This window comes from Gobio gobio, assembly GCF_949357685.1.
Source record: "Gobio gobio genome assembly, chromosome: 7".
In the NCBI taxonomy this organism is placed as follows: domain Eukaryota; kingdom Metazoa; phylum Chordata; class Actinopteri; order Cypriniformes; family Gobionidae; genus Gobio; species Gobio gobio.
This window is the reverse complement of record NC_137103.1, coordinates 34,224,314-34,243,885: the sequence shown is the minus strand read 5'-3', so window position 1 is coordinate 34,243,885 and position 19,572 is coordinate 34,224,314. Positions and strand designations below refer to the sequence as shown.

Genomic DNA, 19,572 nt, shown 5'->3' with positions numbered 1-19,572 from the left:
ATGGCAAAGCTGAATTTTCAGCATCATTACTCCAGTCATCAGTGTCACATGATCCTTCAGAAATCATTCTAATATTTGGTGCTCAAGAAACATTTCTTATTATTATCATTGTTGAAAACAGTTGTGCTGCTTAATATTTTGGTGGAAACAGTGAGGCATGTATTCCAAGATTCTTTAAATGAATAGGAAGATAAACATAAACAACAGCAAGTCTTCATTGTCACTTTTGTCTTTGCTGAATAAAAGTAGGAATTTACTTAAAAAAGAAAGAAAATGATACTTTATAGTAGTCAATAATAACAATTATCAAATTCAAAATAATCAAAGTTTTGGTTCACAAACTGTAAAGAAGATTACATTTACAAAAATTTTAAGATAAAAAAAGTGTATCTCTTAGGTGCAATTTTTCATAATTATGACCTTAAATAACACAATTGAGACTATTTATTTTAATTGTGACATTACTCCATATCTTAAAATATCACAGTGCCATTGTTTTGTCTCAAGATGCACAACGGTGACATTTTTATAAAAGCTACTTAGAAAACTGCTCGGGTTATGTATATAACCCTTGTTCCCTGAGATAGGGGACGAGCACTGCATCGGAACGACACTTTGGGGATGCTCCCTTAGCATCAGCGAATCTGAAATCAGAATGACAACTAGGCCAATCCGATTGGCGTGCGTGATGACGTAATCGTGACGGCATACCCAGAAGTATAAAAGGGGATCTGGAATGTAATGTCGGCAGTAATTGCTCTGAAGCATGCGCTCCAGGCGCGCCGAGGTGTGGCGTCGGGATGCAGTGCTCGTTCCCTATCTCAGGAAACAAGGGTTATATACATAACCCGAGCAGTTCCCTTTCGAGGGAACTCGCACCGCATCGGAACGACACTTTGGGGAACGAGTACCCACTAGGCCACACCGAGGGTAGCACCTGCCCTAGTGTGAAGCCGGAGACCGGGCACAACTAGGACTGGAGCACCCTAGCACCAGGCGTCGTAGGGAGATCCAGGCTATAAAACCTGATAAAGGTGTGTGGGGTAGCCCACCCGGCCGCCTCACAGATATCCTGCAAGGGGACCCCAGAAAGAAGGGCCACTGAAGAGGCCATGCCTCTGGTGGAATGAGCCCTCACGGCCACAGGTGAAGGCAAACTGCGCACCTGGTAGGCCATGGTAATTGCCTGGACAATCCAATTACTGATTGTCTGAGTAGACGCAGGCAATCCCTTCTTGGGTTAGCCAAAACACACCAAAAGTTGTTGCGATCTCCTCCACTGTGCGGACTTCGCCAAATAAACTCTGAGAGCCCTAACCGGGCAGAGTAGGTGAAGTCTCCCCTCTTCTGCCGTCACGTGAGGCGGAGGATGGAATGCCTGCAGAACCAATTACCTGACCACCCTTGATGGCACCTTAGGCACGTAGCCCGGCCTAGGGTGTAAGATGGCCTTTACTCCTCCCGGGGCAAACTCCAGGTTGGTTGGCGTTACCGCCAAGGCCTGGAGATCTCCCACTCTCCTGAGAGAGGTAATGGCGAGGAGAAAAGCCACCTTAAGGGTCAGGTTCCTTGGTTCGGCTGACTCCAATGGCTTGAAGGGGGCCTCAGCCAAGCCTTCGAGAACCACTGCCAGGTCCCAGGTTGGAACTCTGGAACGAGCCGCAGGCCTCATCCTCCTAGCCCCATGGAGGAATTGTACAACCAGCTGGTGCCTACCCAGAGGCCCATTACCCATAGGAGTGTGGAAAGCCGCAATGGCAGCCACGTACACCTTGAGTGTGGACGGGGTAAGCCCTGCAGAGAAGCGATCTTGGAGGAACTCCAGCACTGAAGCCACTGGGCAGTTAACCGGGTCCACCTCACGCTCCCTGCACCAAGTGGAAAATACATTCCACTTGAGGCTGTACAGTCTCCTCGTAGACGGAGCCCTGGAACTGAGTAAGGTCTCTATCACCTCTGCCGATAGGCCAGCCTTTAGGTACCTGGTCCCCTCAGGGGCCAGACCCACAGGTTCCAAATCTCCGGGCGGGGGTAAAATATCGTACCCGCCGCCTGAGATAGGAGATCCCTCCTCAGAGGAATCTTCCACGGTTGACCTGCTAGCAGAGCTATGATATCCGAGAACCAGACCCAGAAGTAGGCTGACCCCCTGTCGCCGGACCCTCTCCAGGACTCCCGGGAGCAGAGCAATCGGGGGAAATGCGTACAGATGCAGCCTCGGCCACATCTGAACCATGGCATCCAACCCCAGCAGGGCTGGATGCGTGAGGGAAAACCACAGTGGGCAGTGGGACGTCTCTCGAGACGCAAACAAATCCACTTCCACTGGGCCGAACCTCTTGCACATGGCCTCCACCACCTCTGGGTGGAGTCGCCACTCCCCGGGCCTCAGCCCCTGCCTCGACAGGATGTCTGCTCCCTGATTTTGGACCCCCGGGACATACATTGCCCTGATGGACAACAGTTTCCCTTGGGACCACAGGAGGATGTGATGCGCCAGTCTGCAAAGAGGGCGCGACCTCAAACCCCCCTGCCGTGCCCCAACCAGTGAGGGAAGCGTCTGTTGAAACGGATTTCCGGCAATAGGACGCTCCCAACACTGGCCCTTGGGACAGAAACCAAGGTTTCTTCCATATGACTAGGGAACGAAGGCCACTGCGCGTTAGCCTGATCATACAGAATGGATTTCCCCTCAAGGAAAGCCACCTGGTTTACTTCTGTATCAGGACATGGTGGCCGCGGAGGTCCGGGAAAAAGCTCCTCAGAGCTTTGTAGACCGCCAGCATTTCCAGGCAGTAGATGTGCCAGGAGAAATGCCGGGTCTCCCACAGACCTCTCGCAAAGCGGCCGCCATGACCACGTCCCAGCCAGTGAGGGAGGTGTCTGTTGAAACGGATTTCCGGCAACAGGACGCTCCCAACACTGGCCCCTGGGACAGAAACCAAGGTTTCTTCCATATGACTAGTGAACGAAGGCATCAGCGCGTTACCCTGATCATACAGAATGGTTTTCCCCTCGAGGAAAACCCCTTGATTCCCAGCCACCACTGTAAGGGTCTCATGCAGCAGGTCAAGAGATATTCTGTTGGACGCAGCTGCAATGAGCCCCAGCAGTCCTTAAACTGCTTCACAGTGATGCTGTGGCCTAGCTACATTTTAGAGACCACCGCCCGTATGGACTCTATACGTGCGGGAGACAATTGTGCCCACAACGCAGAGAATCCCATACGACTCCCAGGAACACAGTTCTCTGAGAAGGCGTCAACACGCTACTGCGTGTAGAGTCTCAAAGGGCTAGGCCGCCTGGAAGAACCCGATATTGGTACGCTTTGCCCCCAAAAGCGAACCTCAGGAACTTCCTGTGACACAGAAGGATAGATACAGGGAAGTATGCGTCCTCTTCAGACCCATCGTGACAGACCAGTCCTCAGACTGGATCTGAATCACAATGGAGGAATTGCTAAGCATCTTGAATCTGAATCTCCTCAGAGAACAATTCAAGTACCTCAGGTCTAAAGTTGGATGCAACTGGCCATCCCTCTTTGGAACTATGAAGTACCGGCTGTAGAACCTGGACTCCCTGTCTGGCGGAGGAGCACATTCTGTGGCCTCCCTACCAACAGGGAGTGAACTTCCTGTTCCACTACCCGAACCTGCCCAGGGACCACTGCCGTCCAGACCACCCCACTGAACTTCGGGGGAAGACTGCAGTCTGTATGCCCTTTTCTACAGTCGCAGGCCCCATGACCGGCCTCGCCGCACCGCCTCGGCGGATGCGGGACCGATCCACGGGGCTCACGAGGCTGGCCGGCCTCATCGAACACGGCCAGCCAAGAGCGGAGCACCCTGAGCATCAGCTTCTCGCAATGATCGCAAGCGGCTCCCTCGAGAGCCGCTCGAGCATGCTGAATGCCCAGGCAATGCACACACAGCAGGTGTGTATCCGAGCCTGCCATGTAGGGAGGACAAGGATGCACACACTGCTTAAACTCTCTTATCTTTTCCTTCATTCACACACTTTTGCTTTCACTCTGACAAAACAACAGTAAATAGACAGACAATTGTTTTCAACAGAGAGCGCTACGCTGAAGAGCAATAACTGCCGACATTACGTTCCAGATCCCCTTTTATACTTCCGGGTATGCCGTCACGATTACGTCATCACGCACGCCAATCGGATTGGCCTAGTTGTCATTCTGACTTCAGATTCGCTGATGCTAAGGGAGCATCCCCAAAGTGCCGTTCTGATGCAGTGCGAGTTCCCTCGAAAGGGAACTGAACTACTACGGCATAATCCTGCTTAATCTAAGCCCTGTCTCAGGCCTAAATCTCACAAAGTGAATTTATATGTAACAGACTTCAAACAATCACCTGTTATTTTCTTTCTTTCTCTCAAAGGCATAAGCAAGAATCCATATAGGTATTGGCGGACTGTCTTATGAAATATTTATTTCACTCTGTGATGAAGCCTTCCTTTGAAAGAAAAAAGGGACCTAGCATCCCTCCTCAAAATGAGCTGGGTGTGTATCAAGGGTGCTAACATGAAATAAAGACCTATACCCTTATCATTGCCTTCCCCTCACTTAAGTATTCTATCATGCTAAGCAAATATATCTTGGAACTGTGTCAATTTGACACGTCCTTTTCAATATAAAGTCTACAGAAAAAATCATTTCTACAATGCCTAGCTTTACTCAAACTTCAATGTGTTGGACACACACACACAGGTTAGGTAGGTGGTGTCTGCCATTTAGCAGAAACTTCCTTCCTCCTGCTGGAATCGAATGGTCATGAAGGTCTAGCGGCGGCCACACGTGTCCATCCTTCTATTCCCCAATCAGTGGGGCACAGGAAATGGACAACCTCTCACTGACTAGAAGCATAATTACAAGCAACACGGCTCAGTGTAGGAGGGTTAAATACCGGTGTCTATATTTGAGGGGAAATAACATTCCTGGCCCTACTGACTGTGTGGGTAAGCAGAGTTATCATCATAATCGTAATTTTCATTCTGATCTTTCTGAAGATATGTAGAAGGGTTATTTTCACAGAGCAATTTAGGCCTAATCTTGGTTTAAAAGATGGATGGGACCAAATACAAAAAGATCATAAAGGTCTTCTTAGTGTAACAACCCATCATTCAATCCATCATTTATCCATCCATCATCAATGATATTGCAAAGTATGCAAACCGTAATGCAAAAGTACATAAGCCATCATCGAATCTGAGTGGGTTGCTTTGATGAATTCAGGACTCATGGAAATGAATAGAAATAAATGCACATAGGGCATCAATGCGTAACTCTGGTCCATGGCTTGTTTGGCAATCCTATTTCATTTCATTTCTTCATCATTTCATTTCTATCAGGCCTCAATCCCAACTGCACGCAGGAGGTTGAAAGGAAGGAGGAAAAAGTCACTATCAGAGAAAATGACAGGAGATAAAAAGGGCAGGGATGGTGAAGATTACCCATGATTACCCGGGTGAACGCTACCGTGGGAGAGAGGGAAGCGGGGGCATGGAGAGTCAGGGAGAAAAGGAAAGAGCGAGAGAAGGAGAACGGAAATGCAGGCAAGCTACTAAAAGCCTCTCCATGTGATAAAAGGAAGAAATGCTTCCGTTTGCTCTTGATCTTTCTAAATAACCGAACAACGCCGCGCTTCACATCAGGCCATCGTAACACAGCACCAGACAAATGAGAGAGAGCTCATATCCGATTCTCACAATTACATTTGCTGTTTCTGACTTTTTTCCTCCTTTTTTTTGTAATGTCAGTGGCATGTTTTTCTACAGGAAATTACCCATCATCATCTTATGTGCACATTATGCCAGCTTCCTTCAGCCGCTCTCTATTTATTCTCATCATGTTCGTTTGACGGTTATTGTTAAACGCTTTGCCTCCTCGCACTGATTTTCCACGTCCCGCATTGTGAGATGTCAAGTTTGTAGTGAAGATGGAGATGGTGATTTCGGACTGACCAGAGATCAGTCTCAGTTACGCCCCTTTCAACTCAATCCGCCAAAGAAAATAAATACAGCTGGTTCTGCATCAGCAATAACACAATAAGAGGAAAGGGATGTGAGTTTTGACGACTACAGAAACACACTTAGACACACAAAGATGACATTTATGGTATGGATGGTCTGCTGTGGATCAGGCTATAGGCTCTGCCCGTTGTCCTCTCCAAAAATGGTATGAAAAATAAGAAAAGGAAAGTGCTATTGGGTAGTCACCGGGAGGACTGCCAGCACCGCTCCACAACACTACAGATAACAAAAAGCCCTCTCAAGACTCAATCTCAGCCCTTTATTTGTGCTTGTTTACTGTCGGCTAGAAACTCACTCTGATAGTTTTTAGAGTGGCCTGCTTTCAGGGGATGAGGCAGAAGAGCTCATGCTCTTCCTTTGTGCCATGTGTTTTGGTTGAAATGAAACCCTGACTCTTGGGTCAAATAACACATTTTAAAAGAAGCTCTGCCGAATATGAGACTGGCCAAGCTGTTAAATTCACCTTTTAACATTTCATAAACCCATGAAATGGTTTGACCTGACCTATGTTGACATATCGCCAACTGAAACAGGAAGTTGGAGCAGGAAATATTGAAGAACTTTGGCTTTAAAAAAAAGTTAGTTAGATTATATTGCAGCCCAGCAAAAACTTTAATGTGCTGTATGGTAATGTTACTAGGTGGCAGAGGGACATTCTCATGCTGAAACGCATTTCATTTGTGGCAAAAATATATATTTTTGAGCCCTATTCGGACTGTAATTGTTTCTCACGTGGAAGTCCGTAAACACATTTGCATGCCACCTCAGTAATAAATCTTCGGATGGCGATTTATTCACGGTGTAAATAAAATGTCGTATGCTTGGTATAATAAGAATAAAGGCATATTTAATTTAATAACAGGAAAATAATATCCTAATTATTATTTAATTATTTAAATCTGTTTTAAAATATGAAGATATATACCGTAGATGCACGTTATAGTTAAAACGGTTTTCTGTCTTGTATTTTATCTCAAAATAAAGGATGTCATTTTATTCCACATGGAAATGAGCGGAAATAAGTTAATACAGCCTCTTATTTACATGAGGTAAACATAATGCTGCTTGGTTGTTTTAACATATATAATTGCTGCCATAATAATGGCCCATTTAAAATGTTTAGCTACTTTTCTTCTTTTTATTTTTTGAGCGGTGATGAAATATATTGCTCTTGTAAATACTTGCCATTATTTTAGCAATAAAAGATCTTTAAAATGCATCCAAATTACAGCGAAGCGCAACCGTACGGTGCTCCGCAGTGGTCAAAAAGGATATAAACAGTGAATTTGAAGGGATATATTCTTGAAAACTCAGAGATGTGGATTCGGACGGCAATTAAATTACCACACGGCCTTGGTATTTGTCAAAAAACAGTAGGTAATTCGGCCAGGGATTTTTACACGGATGGTGGGAGAAAAACACTGACTAGCCCCTGTAAATTATGAAAATACCTTATGACCCCACGAGAAACAATTACCGTCCGAATAGGGCTTTAGACCACATAAAATGTAAACCTGGAAATAAACAAAACTTTAAGTATTTTTTGGGGGGAAAATAAAACAAAGAAATGTTATAACACATTACATTTTTCAATTAAACATTTTAACTTGATTGGCTGATAAAACAACTGTATACCATGATTTATATAATATAAAATGCATTAAATAATCAAAAATAAAAAAAGCTAAATAGATGCAATTTCACTAGTGGTCTCTTATCTTCTAGACCCCGCTGTATTTGGTTATTTGCCCTGGTAAAGAAATAATCCTAAACACAGAGATATTATTTTAATCAATCACAATTCTCACTCACATTTCTTGTGTAGCCAACCTTATTGTGTTCGAGTGTGTTAAGAGGCTTCAGTCAGTTTCCTCAAGCTGTAGGTGACTTCAGTGAAATGTGTTTACAGATTTAAAAGACACACTCTAAAAAAAAAGGCTCGTAATCATAGGGGAACCTTTTTTAGTGCTATATAGCACCAATTTTGGTGCTTCAGTGGTTCTTCAGCGGTTCTTCAGAGGTGCTATATAGCACCTTAGTCAAAGAACCGGTGAAGAACCTCTGAAGAACTGCTGAAGAACCTCTGAAGAACCGCTGAAGAACCACTGAAGCACCAAAATTGGTGCTATATAGCACTAAAAAAGGTTCCCCTATGATTACGAGCCAAGAACCATTTTTGGTGCAATATAGAACCTTTTTTTTTTTTAGAGTGCAGAGTCAATTTCAGCTGGCTTAGACCACACTGACCCAAACATGATTGACACCACAACATGGCCTCAGGCAATGTAGTCGTGTTATGGGATGTCCGAGTGGTGAGAAGGGGGAGCAGCTTTTTTATTCACTGCAAAACGCATTAATGAAAAAACATTCGCTCTGTTCTGAAACCCACTCAGCTGCCTAGTAGGCAGTATTTCAAAGCATCGCAAAGCATCATCTCATCATTATGACGAGGTAAGTGGAAAAAGATTATTCAAGATGTCGATCAAAAAGCATCTGCCAAATGCATATCATATCATATCATATATAATATGTCATCTATAATATCATTTATACACTCTAAAAAAAAAAAGGTTCTATATTGCACCAAAAATGGTTCTTGGCTCGTAATCATAGGGGAACCTTTTTTAGTGCTATATAGCACCAATTTTGGTGCTTCAGTGGTTCTTCAGCGGTTCTTCAGAGGTTCTTCAGCGGTTCTTCAGAGGTTCTTCACCGGTTCTTTGACTAAGGTGCTATATAGCACCTCTGAAGAACCGCTGAAGAACCACTGAAGCACCAAAATTGGTGCTATATAGCACTAAAAAAGGTTCCCCTATGATTACGAGCCTTTTTTTTTAGAGTGTAATATAATATAATATAATATAATTAATATAATATAATATAATATAATCAGGGCTCTGAACCGGTTGAGTGAAAATAAGTCTTTATTTATACATATTTAGGCTAAATTAAAATAACGTTATTAACCGTTATTTTTTCAAATCAAACCGTTTTCAGAACAGTAATGTTTAATGAGGAACGCAAAAACGGAAACGTTAAAATATCGATTCTGCTCGGAGTGAACCGATTGATATTTTTTTCCGTTTTTAAGCCCTGAATATAATATAATTAGAGCTGGGCAATCGATTAATCGCGATTCATTGCATCCAAAATAAAAGTTAATGTTAACTATATATATATATATATATATATATATATATACACTCGTAATCATAGGAGAACCTTTTTTAGTGCTATATAGCACCAATTTTGGTGCTTCAGTGGTTCTTCAGCGGTTCTTCAGAGGTGCTATATAGCACCTTAGTCAAAGAACCGGTGAAGAACCTCTGAAGAACCGCTGAAGAACCACTGAAGCACCAAAATTGGTGCTATATAGCACTAAAAAAGGTTCCCCTATGATTACGAGCCAAGAACCATTTTTGGTGCAATATAGAACCTTTTTTTTTTAGAGTGTATATATATATATTGTCACGGGGTGAGGAATCACACGACAAGGCAGGCTGAGTGAAAAAGGCCCCGGAGGGTGGATTTTATTAACAGTGCACGTGAAAAGGTGAAAACAGTCAGTGAGCCGGTGCGTGATGGCTGGTGATCCTTGTGCTCTGTGTGCTCTGATCAGCCCATGGTGATGACGTGCAGGTGTGTTGTTGCCAGGGAGACGCTGATTCCTCTGGGTGGACTCGTCACATCCCCCCCCCCCCCAAGCGTCGTTCTGGTCCTGCGAACATATGGAGACAGTAGGGGTGAAACAAAGGGAGGGTGGGGAATGACCCCTGACAGACCTGCGTAAGCTGTCCATATCCTTGAGAGGCCGTCGGCGTTCGCGTTGGCAGCCCCGGCCCGATGACGTACCTCAAAGTGGAAGTCCTGGAGCGCTAGGAACCAGCGAGTCACCCTGGCGTTGGTGTCCTTGGCGCGGGCCATCCACTGAAGGGGCGCATGGTCGGTGACCAGGGTGAACTTGCGGCCTAACAGATAGTACCTGAGCTCCAGGACTGCCCACTTGATGGCCAGGGCCTCACTCTCGACGGCGGCGTACCTCGTCTCAGTCGGGGACAGCTTCCTGCTGATGTAGACGATCGGATGCTCCTCGCCTTCCTGGATTTGGGACAGGACGGCTCCCAGTCCTGTGTCAGAAGCATCCTTCTGCAGCAGGAAGGGGCAACCGAAGTCTGGAGCGCGGAGTACCGGCGACAACGTCAGGGCTGTCTTGACCCGGGCGAAAGCCTCCTCGAGGGCTGGGGTCCAGCAGACTTTCTCCGGCTGCCCCTTCCTGGTCAGGTCTGTCAGGGGGGCGGCTAGAGAGGAGAAGTTGGGGATAAAACACCGGTAATACCCTGCCAACCCCAAAAAGGCCCGTACCTGGGTCTTCGTCTGCGGTCTTGGGGCGGAGTGGATGGCCTCGACTTTCTTCTCCTGGGGCTGGATGAGGCCCCTCCCGACTCGGAAACCCAGGTACTTGGCCTCGGAGAGGGCTAGGTGACACTTGCGGGGGTTGGCAGTGAGTCCAGCCCGCCGGAGCTCCGAAAGCACCCTCCGCAGACGTTCCAGGTGGTCTCCCCATGCCTCGGAGTGGATGACGACATCATCGATGTAGGCCGCCGCGTAGGCCTGGTGGGGCCGTAAGATGATGTCCATCATCCTCTGGAAGGTCGCGGGGGCCCCGTGCAGGCCGAAGGGAAGGGTCCGGTACTGCCAGTGGCCACTGGGGGTCGAGAAAGCAGTCTTGGGTTTAGCGGATTCAGAGAGTGGTACCTGCCAATAGCCTTTGGTGAGGTCCAAGGTGCTGATGTACCGGGCCCTTCCCAACCGATCCAGTAGCTCGTCGACCCGAGGCATGGGGTACCCGTAGAATTCGGAGACTTCGTTCAGGCGTCGGAAGTCGTTGCAGAAGCGGAGGGTGCCATCCGGCTTTGGGACCATCACGATGGGGCTGGACCACGGGCTCCGGGATGGTTCGATTACCCCCAACTTCAGCATTTGGCGGATCTCTTCCTCAATAGCCTGCCGATGAGCCTCCGGGAAGCGGTAGGGCCGTTGCCTGACGATGACTCCTGGTGGTGTTCTGACATCATGCTGGACCACGTTGGTCTGCCCGGGCAGGGTCGAGACAATGCTAACAACAAGCAGCGCAAAATCTCCCAGACCAAGCGCTCCAGTGAGACTACAATGAAACAATTGGAGAAAATGGAGTGCAGACTTGATGCCACATTTCCGCTGTGGCCTCCAAATGTTGAAAAGCTGATTGATAACCCAGAAGACCTAGCTTTCTTGGCCAGCATGAAGACTGACAGAGTGGCCACATTTGGTGTATTAGACAAAAATCTGCAGCTCAAGGTGAAGAGGGTAGAGGAGAGTCCAGCTGCCGCAGCAGCCAGGCAGTCCCGCTGTTAAAAGGAGCTGGAGGAGATGACGGCAATGTCCAGCTTGGAGTCGGAGAGTGATGAGGAGTCAGAGGAGGATACTAACACAGTCTATCCACCATCTGAGGGCGAACCATCCCACAAGCATAAGAAAACTGGATAAACGTCTTCATTCTACATGACATCCTTAGCCGGCCAAGTGTCGTGTCACTGGCTACAAGTTTGAAGATGTCACCAATGCAACAGGCTGCCTACACGCGTAGCCTTGTTGCAGAGTCAGGCGGTGAATTGTCTCTGCATCTTGCGCAACAGCTGACCGAGCAAGACGCCAAGTGCTGGAGACAATCAGTGAGAAAAGCACAAGCAGTGGACACCACCTCCATTGTCCACCCTACACTGGGACAGCAAGTTAACACCGATGCTCAGCAATGTGCGCCAGTTGGAGGAACGTCTTACAGTGGTGGTTGGAGATGCAGAGCGGGTGAAACTGCCCGGAGTGATTAATTCCCCGGTTGACATGCAAGTTGCTGCAGGACTGGTGCTGCGCTGACCAGGTTGTCAACATGGCATTTGACACTGCGTCAAACACCGGCCATCTCACAGCAGCCTGCATTGCCATACAGCTCTCACTGGGCCGGCCACTGCTTTGGTCTGGGTGCCGGCACCACATTGGTGAGGTCCTCTTGAACCAGGTTTTCACTGACCTGAAGGTGGGAGTCATCACGCTCGCCAGAGGTTACCTTGTTCACACGTCTGAGAGAGAAATGGAGCCTGTTACCGCAAGAATCCAGCAGCCAATGGTTTTTTAACGTTTTTTACTGGTCGCCGAGAGTTGAAGAATGTTCAACTTTGAGTAAAATGCAGCGCTCATCACTGTCACTTTTCACCCAGCCGTCCAATCAGACTGGAGGAGGGGCGGGACAAATGCAACACCAACCAACTGCCACATTCTGCTTGTACTGTACAACGTCAACAGATGACAACAAGCAATATAATAACGGAACAAAATAATTTAAAACAAGAGCCAGAGCAAATACTTTACATTGTATCAGCATTTTTATATAGAATCAATACAGAAAACATATGTGAAATGAGATACTTCGTAACACTTCCGCAGATATTGTGTATCATAATAAGCAAAGAGTCTCAACTGAAAAAAACGCTGCGCTGCCAAAACGCTCTCAAGCGCCCACAGCGAGAAGTTTTCAGCAGAGCGCCTAGTGTTTTCAGCTGGCTAAAACGCTTTGGTAAACACACGGCCGTAGGCCCTGTTAGTTGCCAGTGAGTTAGCCACTAGAGAGGGTTTGTTCTTTTAAGTGTATCGCTCCTTCTGTTTAACAATAAAGTCAATTAAACTTTATATGTGTGTCCGACATCCATCACTGCTGCACAAAATTCAGGGTAAGGCCACGTGAACATGTCCCATTGACCTCCATTCATTTTGTCTATAGGACAAATTAATGGAGAATCTTGAAAGTTGAATTCCGAGAAATGCCCAAAGGGCAAACAAACAACTTTTACTTTGATAACCCTATAGAACATGTTACTGTACAAAAGTTCACTGTGCTCAACATTTCCAGGTCAACCTTTTGGCAATTAGACTAAAAATTGTCTAATTGTCTATATATATATTATGTAAACACAAACTTTTATTTGGATGTGATTAATCATGATTAATCGATTGCCCAGCACTAAATATAATATAATTAATATAATATGATATAATAATTCAAAATAGAAAAAGTACAGTACAGAAACCACTTTAATCACCAATTATCTAAGATACATAGTAAATTATTATTTAACAACAACAAAAATCCCTAATGTTGCGTTGTTCCTAAATACATAATAAAGTAATTCCTGCCTAAGTAGAATCTTCCAAATCAGCCACTTATGAGCTTTCATTCTAGTCTTAGAAGGCAGCTGCCTTTGGAACAGAGCTGTTGACTTTTATGTTTCAGTCTGGCTTGTGGAGGTCATAAAAAGATCACGTGTGTGGATGGAGGAGACTGGTGTTTCTGGTCAGTAAGCGTGTGGTATGAGAGGTGTGGCTGTGAGCGTGATGCGTGTGAAAGTGATCCACACCACACAGACTAGTGTGTGTCTCCATCTCTGATGTTTTTGCCATTAAAGCACCACTCTAAGAAGGCAAACACACTGTTTCCCTTGTGTAAGAGGTTGTGTGAGAGCTTCCTTTTGTTTATTTAGTCAAGACCAAGAGCTTCCTCTCTGAGAATGAGACAAACAAACTCCAGTGAGCTGACAGATAGGTCTGTCGGAGCATGCACACATACACACACACAAATTTAACAGGGTATCTCATTTCTCACTCTATGGCATGTGTGATGTGGCCAGTTCTGCGTTCGCGTTGCTAATCCCTTTCAAAGGTCAAAGGTCAATGTGGGTCACTGCTCACATTTGCCGCGTTGAGAAACAAGGTAATGGAAAAAAAACCTTTGACAAACAACAGTCCTCATTACTCAACTCCTGCTTTATCCATCCGTCCTTCCCTCCCTCTCTCGCACTCTCCCACACATTTTCAATTTCGCCACACCGAAAAATCTCATCCCCTCATCCACCTCTCCACTGTTTCTCATTCATTTTTCTTTCTCTCTCTCTCTCTGTTGACAGGCATTAAGGAATGGCATTAACTGACACTCAATCCACAGGTTGGTCCAATAGAATTCCTCTTTTCCACTCACTGTTTAATCCTGGGCTTTAGACATATCACTTGCCAGCTGCCACTATCCATTCTTCTTTTTCTTCATACCTCATCCCTCGCTCTCTGCTCATGTGTCCATTTATTTTGTGCTCCCCTACTGATTTTTCATTAAAGATGAGACTACAAATGGAAAGCCAGTGAAACAGAGGGATTAAGGGGGAAAAGTGATGAAACGTTTGCCGCAAACGGCAGAAGTTAAAGTATGGAAGAAAGTAAATGTGAGACTTTCTATGGAATACAAAAAGAGTAATTTTGAAGAATCTTTACACGGACCATTTCCATTTAACGACAGTTTATAGTCACCAATCTCAGACTTAAAAAAAAAAAGTATCATTAATAATAGTCTATATGCTATATTCTAAGTATTCTGGGGTTATACAAGGCTATGAAATGATTAAAGCCACAATATGTAATTTTTCGCCACTAGAGGTCGCTTATTCGAAACAAAGGAGTAACGTGATGACGCCTTGATTTCGTGGAGCTTTTATTATGCCACAGTCGCTGCTTCCGCTTCTTCCGGTCATATGTATGTGGTGTAACGCAGTGCTGTTTTATCATATTAGATACATCTGAGTGTGTTGAAAGTTATGTTATAATGCTATAATGGGTAAATCAAGAAAACGAGATTTAAACAATAAGACTAACTGTGTTGAGATATATAACAATGATTTGTTTTCTGTCTATTAATGTATCCAAGCAGTTGCTCCCCTGTCTAATAAAACACAATATATTAAAGCGTCTTTGGTGTTTCCATGGTTTCTACAAAATAATTTGGGGTAATGCGGGTATGATGTCATTGCGACACACTGTGTCCTGGTTAAAATTGCTTATTTCTCTGGATTTAAACATTCTTGGAAACATTTGGGATAATGTAAGTCCAAAAGTCAACAAACATTGTTCTAGGGGTTTTTGGATATTTTAATCCAAAAATCTTACATATTGTGCCTTTAAAAAGACATTCTAATTGGATGTATTTATTCCCTTAATCTTTTATTTCATTTCATTTCATTTGTTGTGATTGGCTATCCTCTTCACATGTGAAATTGGTCAAACTATTCTCATCTGAGTTGCTAAATAGGAATTGATATGCAAATGTTGTATATCATACACTTTTATTTAACCCCTTACCAGTCACCCCCACTTTTGGCAAAGGAGTGCAAAATGACATACCCAAAATAAAATTGTTGCTGCTAATGAGTCCTTCTGACTACACACAAATCAAAGGTATCATTTGAAAGCTGACACTTGACAGTTTACCATGAAAGACTCAAAATTACTCTAGAAATTACTAGTAGAGAGATAAATAAGCTCAAACACAATGGACAATTGAAAAAAAAAATTATAACGGTTTATGAACAAGAAAAATACATAAGGCCGAAATATATATGGATCTGGAAACACAAGTAAACTAAAGCCACATGTCTTTTAAATGTACGTTTCAAATTTGAAGTTGATACAAGCCAAAATGACTTTTTTACAAGCATTTAGTTCTGAGTATGTCTAGGCACCTTTCCAAAAAGGCCACTTGGAGACTCCAAAGGGACACTTGGTAACCACCTTTTACCATGAGGTATAACCAGTTTGTTTGATCATTTCAATCTATTTTCTCATTACAACATGACAAAGCTCAATTTATATACTTTCTCTGGTATATTTTTCACCCCTAAATGTTTATAAAAATGCATGTATGTGCATATTTTTTTGTAAAATAATATTTTTTTGAAAGAGCTCCAAAAGGACACCAAAGTGACACTTGGTAACGTATAAGACGTTTAACAAAGTCTTTGTTCACTTCCATTAATTTAAAGGTTTAGAATGATGACATACATTATTTAGCAAATAAAAAGTTTTATTTATGTATATATTGTATACAGCAACAAACATCTGTTCCTTAGTTATTCAACACAGTGATAACCCCCCCCCCCCCAAAAAAAAACCCAAAAAAGGACAATTTACAAAGTACTGAGTTTGTCTCGGTCTTCCTTTCTTTCCTCCTCCCCTGGAACTTCTGGAGGCAGCGAGAGATGTTGCAGCCAGGCAGGGACGTTTTGTCGGTTGTCCAGAGGCCTCTGGTACCCAGTCATCATCTGAAGTTTCCTCACTGTTGAATTACACAAAAAGGATTAGAAATAAACCCATCACAACTGTTTATCTTACACATAGAAAAAACTACAGCAATTTACTCCCATACACACTCTATTGTTGCCCTGATGGCACATTTACATCAGCTTACTGATTTTCTATTCAAATTCAAAGAATCATTCACATACAGTGATCTACCTACATACACACTCTATTGTTGCCCTGATGGCACATTTACACAAGCTTACAAATTTTCTATACAAATTCAAAGGATCTTTCACATACAGTGATCGACCTCCATACCCACTCTGTTGTTTCCCTTCTTGAAACATTTACACTACCAGCTAATGACTCAGACTGTAATCAGACAATAATCATACACCAAAACAGTTTCTTCTCTCAAGAAACATTACTTGCTTCACATTATTTGCTTACCACAAAGTACTGCGCTGTCTCTGTCTTCCTTTCTTTCCTCCTCCCCTGGAATTTCTGGAGGCAGCGAGAGATGTTGCAGCCAGGCAGGAACGTTTTGTCTGTTTTCCAGAGGCCTCTGGTACCCTTTCATCATCTGAAGTTTCCTCACTGTTGAATTACACAAAAAGGATTAGAAATAAACCCAACATAACAGATTATCTTGCACAGAAAATAGCACATATTATTGCATTTTTTCCTCTGACACATTTGGTCTGAACTTTGTCCTGCTTTCTACATACACAACTGTACATACATAAAGTTATATGCTCAAGTACGTTGTACAGGGTTTCTTCTAGAGGTTTACCAATACTCCCATGTCACATTTCGATAAATAGCACAATACTGAACTCACAATACAATATTATTGCGATACTCCAAGGCATATTGTAAAAAGGATAACAAAAAATATACCGAAATGCTAAATTTGGTATTACATTAGGGGTGGATATGAATAGGCTTGGACCTGGTGCTGATAACCAAACGCACAGGACAATGGTGACAACATAGTAAAAACTATTCTGGTGATAATAGCCGAAAAGACTGAATTATTTTGGACAAATATGCTTACACTCTCACCCACTCACTGACTAGATATATTTAAATATTGCTGGTCACTTTTTAGTGGCAACATAAGACTTTTGTCATTATCAGGTCCCACAAATATTCCCCCATTGCATTACTATACATTATATTCAACATTTTATAGTAATTGAATGTAGTACTGACACTAAAACACTGTGAAATTTAACTTTTTCCTCACACTGTCATTTTTATTTTGGGTGAAATATACACAATACAGATTTTCACTATCCACGATACATTGTTACAACTTACATCACTAGCTTCTAACTCAGAACTTGAATAAAAAAGGAATTTTGCGGTACTTGAATGTACTAATAAGCCGTAATAGTGTAGAAACACAAAACTACAAAACAAAGCAACAAAAACGTACTAAATGTAGACACTTACCGATCTAAAACAGGATCGAGACCTTCCAAAAACATTTCCTCTTCTTCAGAGTCGACGCTGGATACAGCACTCTCTTCTGAATATTCCACATTTTCTTCATCACTGCTTCGCAAAAGTTCTTCCAATGCAGCAGCAGGAGAAAATAACTTCTGACCTCAACGTGGATCCATTGCAGGCGAATGCTAACAGAGCGAGCGCTAGTGAGCAAGTGTAGCAATGGAACCTCTGTGCGTCACGAGGGGCGTGCGTGAGTAATTTTCCAGGATGCAAATGGTTACGCAAACAAAAATACAATGTGATACTCGCGAGATTTATGCTAATCAACACATCGGCGTATTCGTTATTGCATAGACTACATGTTAGATGACAACACAAGACTTTCCCATTGCTGTTTTTTTTTTTTTTTACCAAACACATTTGAATGTGGATAATCATGCGTCACCAAAAGTGACTGTCATCTTTCAATCTTTTCTAAAATTGCGTGGCTAGTTTTCATCAGATATCTTCTGGGCGGTTCTCATTCAGTTCCAGACACTCTACTAAATACATTGATACGTTATATTTCATTGAATAATGCGCTTCATGCGTACAGTTCATCAAATAAACAGGACAGCGTCCTCGTGATTAGTAAACTTCAGGAAGTAAACAACAGAAGTTCTATAGCTTTTTTTTACCAGTTTGCTTGTTTTTTGACAAATATTTACTATGGACATCGTACACTGGACTCTTCCCATGGAAAAAAGGTCGAAGTCACCATTATTCTGCCAAACATTACATTTCCAAAGCACAAAAAGGTAAGGGACCTCCCTCTCTTTGTTGTCATATCACATTGTTTAGATTCATACAGAATGACAAAAAAACGTTGCAAAGTTATCTTGATTGTATAATGCTTATACAGATACGAATCTGCAGTCTCTTATCTTTCAAACAATGTACTGGTTGACCTTATTAATTGACAAAATGATATTGTAAACTAGCGATCAATGTAAACACTATCAAACGCGGGGCCGTCGGCGATCTTTGAACACAAAGGGGTTAAAACAAGCAAACAAATTCAGATTTTCCATGATATGGTCCCTTTATGTTAATGAAAGACTAAATAATTTATGCTGTCCGGGGCTTTGCCAAGGCATCATTCTTAAATCACTGGAAGACTTTTATTTTCTATAACACCAGACAACACAAACACATATCAACAGCTCCAATGTTATTGTTCAACAGAAACAAAAGGGGTATAAATTGTTGTTTATGTGAAAAAGAGACCATTAACGGTCCTGTCTCAGTACTGAGGGAACTATTGTGCACTGAAGAAGGGAGGACGGACACTTTATTAGCTACTCTTCTGTACAGATGGTGTAGAGCAGACGAGTCAGGCCCACTGGGATCAAAACCTGGGGCTTGATTAAGCACCAGCCCCAGCGAGGGTGCGCATGAGAACGGGGCCACCTGGAGGAGCTTCCCCTGGAGAACTACACTCCCAACCCTGCCCTCCCTCCGCCTCTGTCAGGATACGCCAAGGACATGAGTGCGAGAATGCTGAACAAAGCAAACCTAGGTTGCGTCATATAAACAAATCATTTTAAAAACGGTTCAAGCGGAGCAGAGGGGTGAAACGAAATAAATAGCTTTCCTTGCTATCGCTTAATAAAATGTTAATCTGTTTGACCCTGAAACTTCCACTTACTGCCTGCCGCCTGGGTCAAACAGGAGGGAGTCGCTCATGATTAAACCTGGAGAATATGTCTGAGCAAACAGAGAAGAATGGAAAACATTCCAGAGGAGACGAGACGTGAGGTACAGGGCCTTTCAGAAGCAAAACACATTAACGTGTGAACACATTAAAAAAGCTGGTATAAATTCACCCAAGAACCCAAGCCCAAGCACAGTGATCATATCACAAAAAATACATTTGGA

At 43.6% G+C, this 19,572-nt stretch overlaps 1 protein-coding gene across 1 annotated transcript; it reads right to left on the bottom strand.

Annotated features, from left to right (window-relative positions):
• Nucleotides 1–12,037: 12,037 nt before the first annotated feature.
• On the bottom strand, nucleotides 12,038–17,763 carry LOC307128750 (uncharacterized protein; the record flags this gene model as incomplete). The annotated part of the gene is made up of 4 exons (XM_079820693.1): nucleotides 17,659–17,763; nucleotides 16,651–16,797; nucleotides 16,097–16,234; nucleotides 12,038–12,164 (listed from the first exon to the last, which is right to left on the bottom strand). Exons 1-4 carry the CDS (start codon nucleotides 17,691–17,693, stop codon nucleotides 12,038–12,040), a joined length of 447 nt encoding a protein of 148 aa, XP_079676819.1. The 5' UTR covers nucleotides 17,694–17,763.
• Between the last annotated feature and the right edge of the window lie 1,809 nt (nucleotides 17,764–19,572).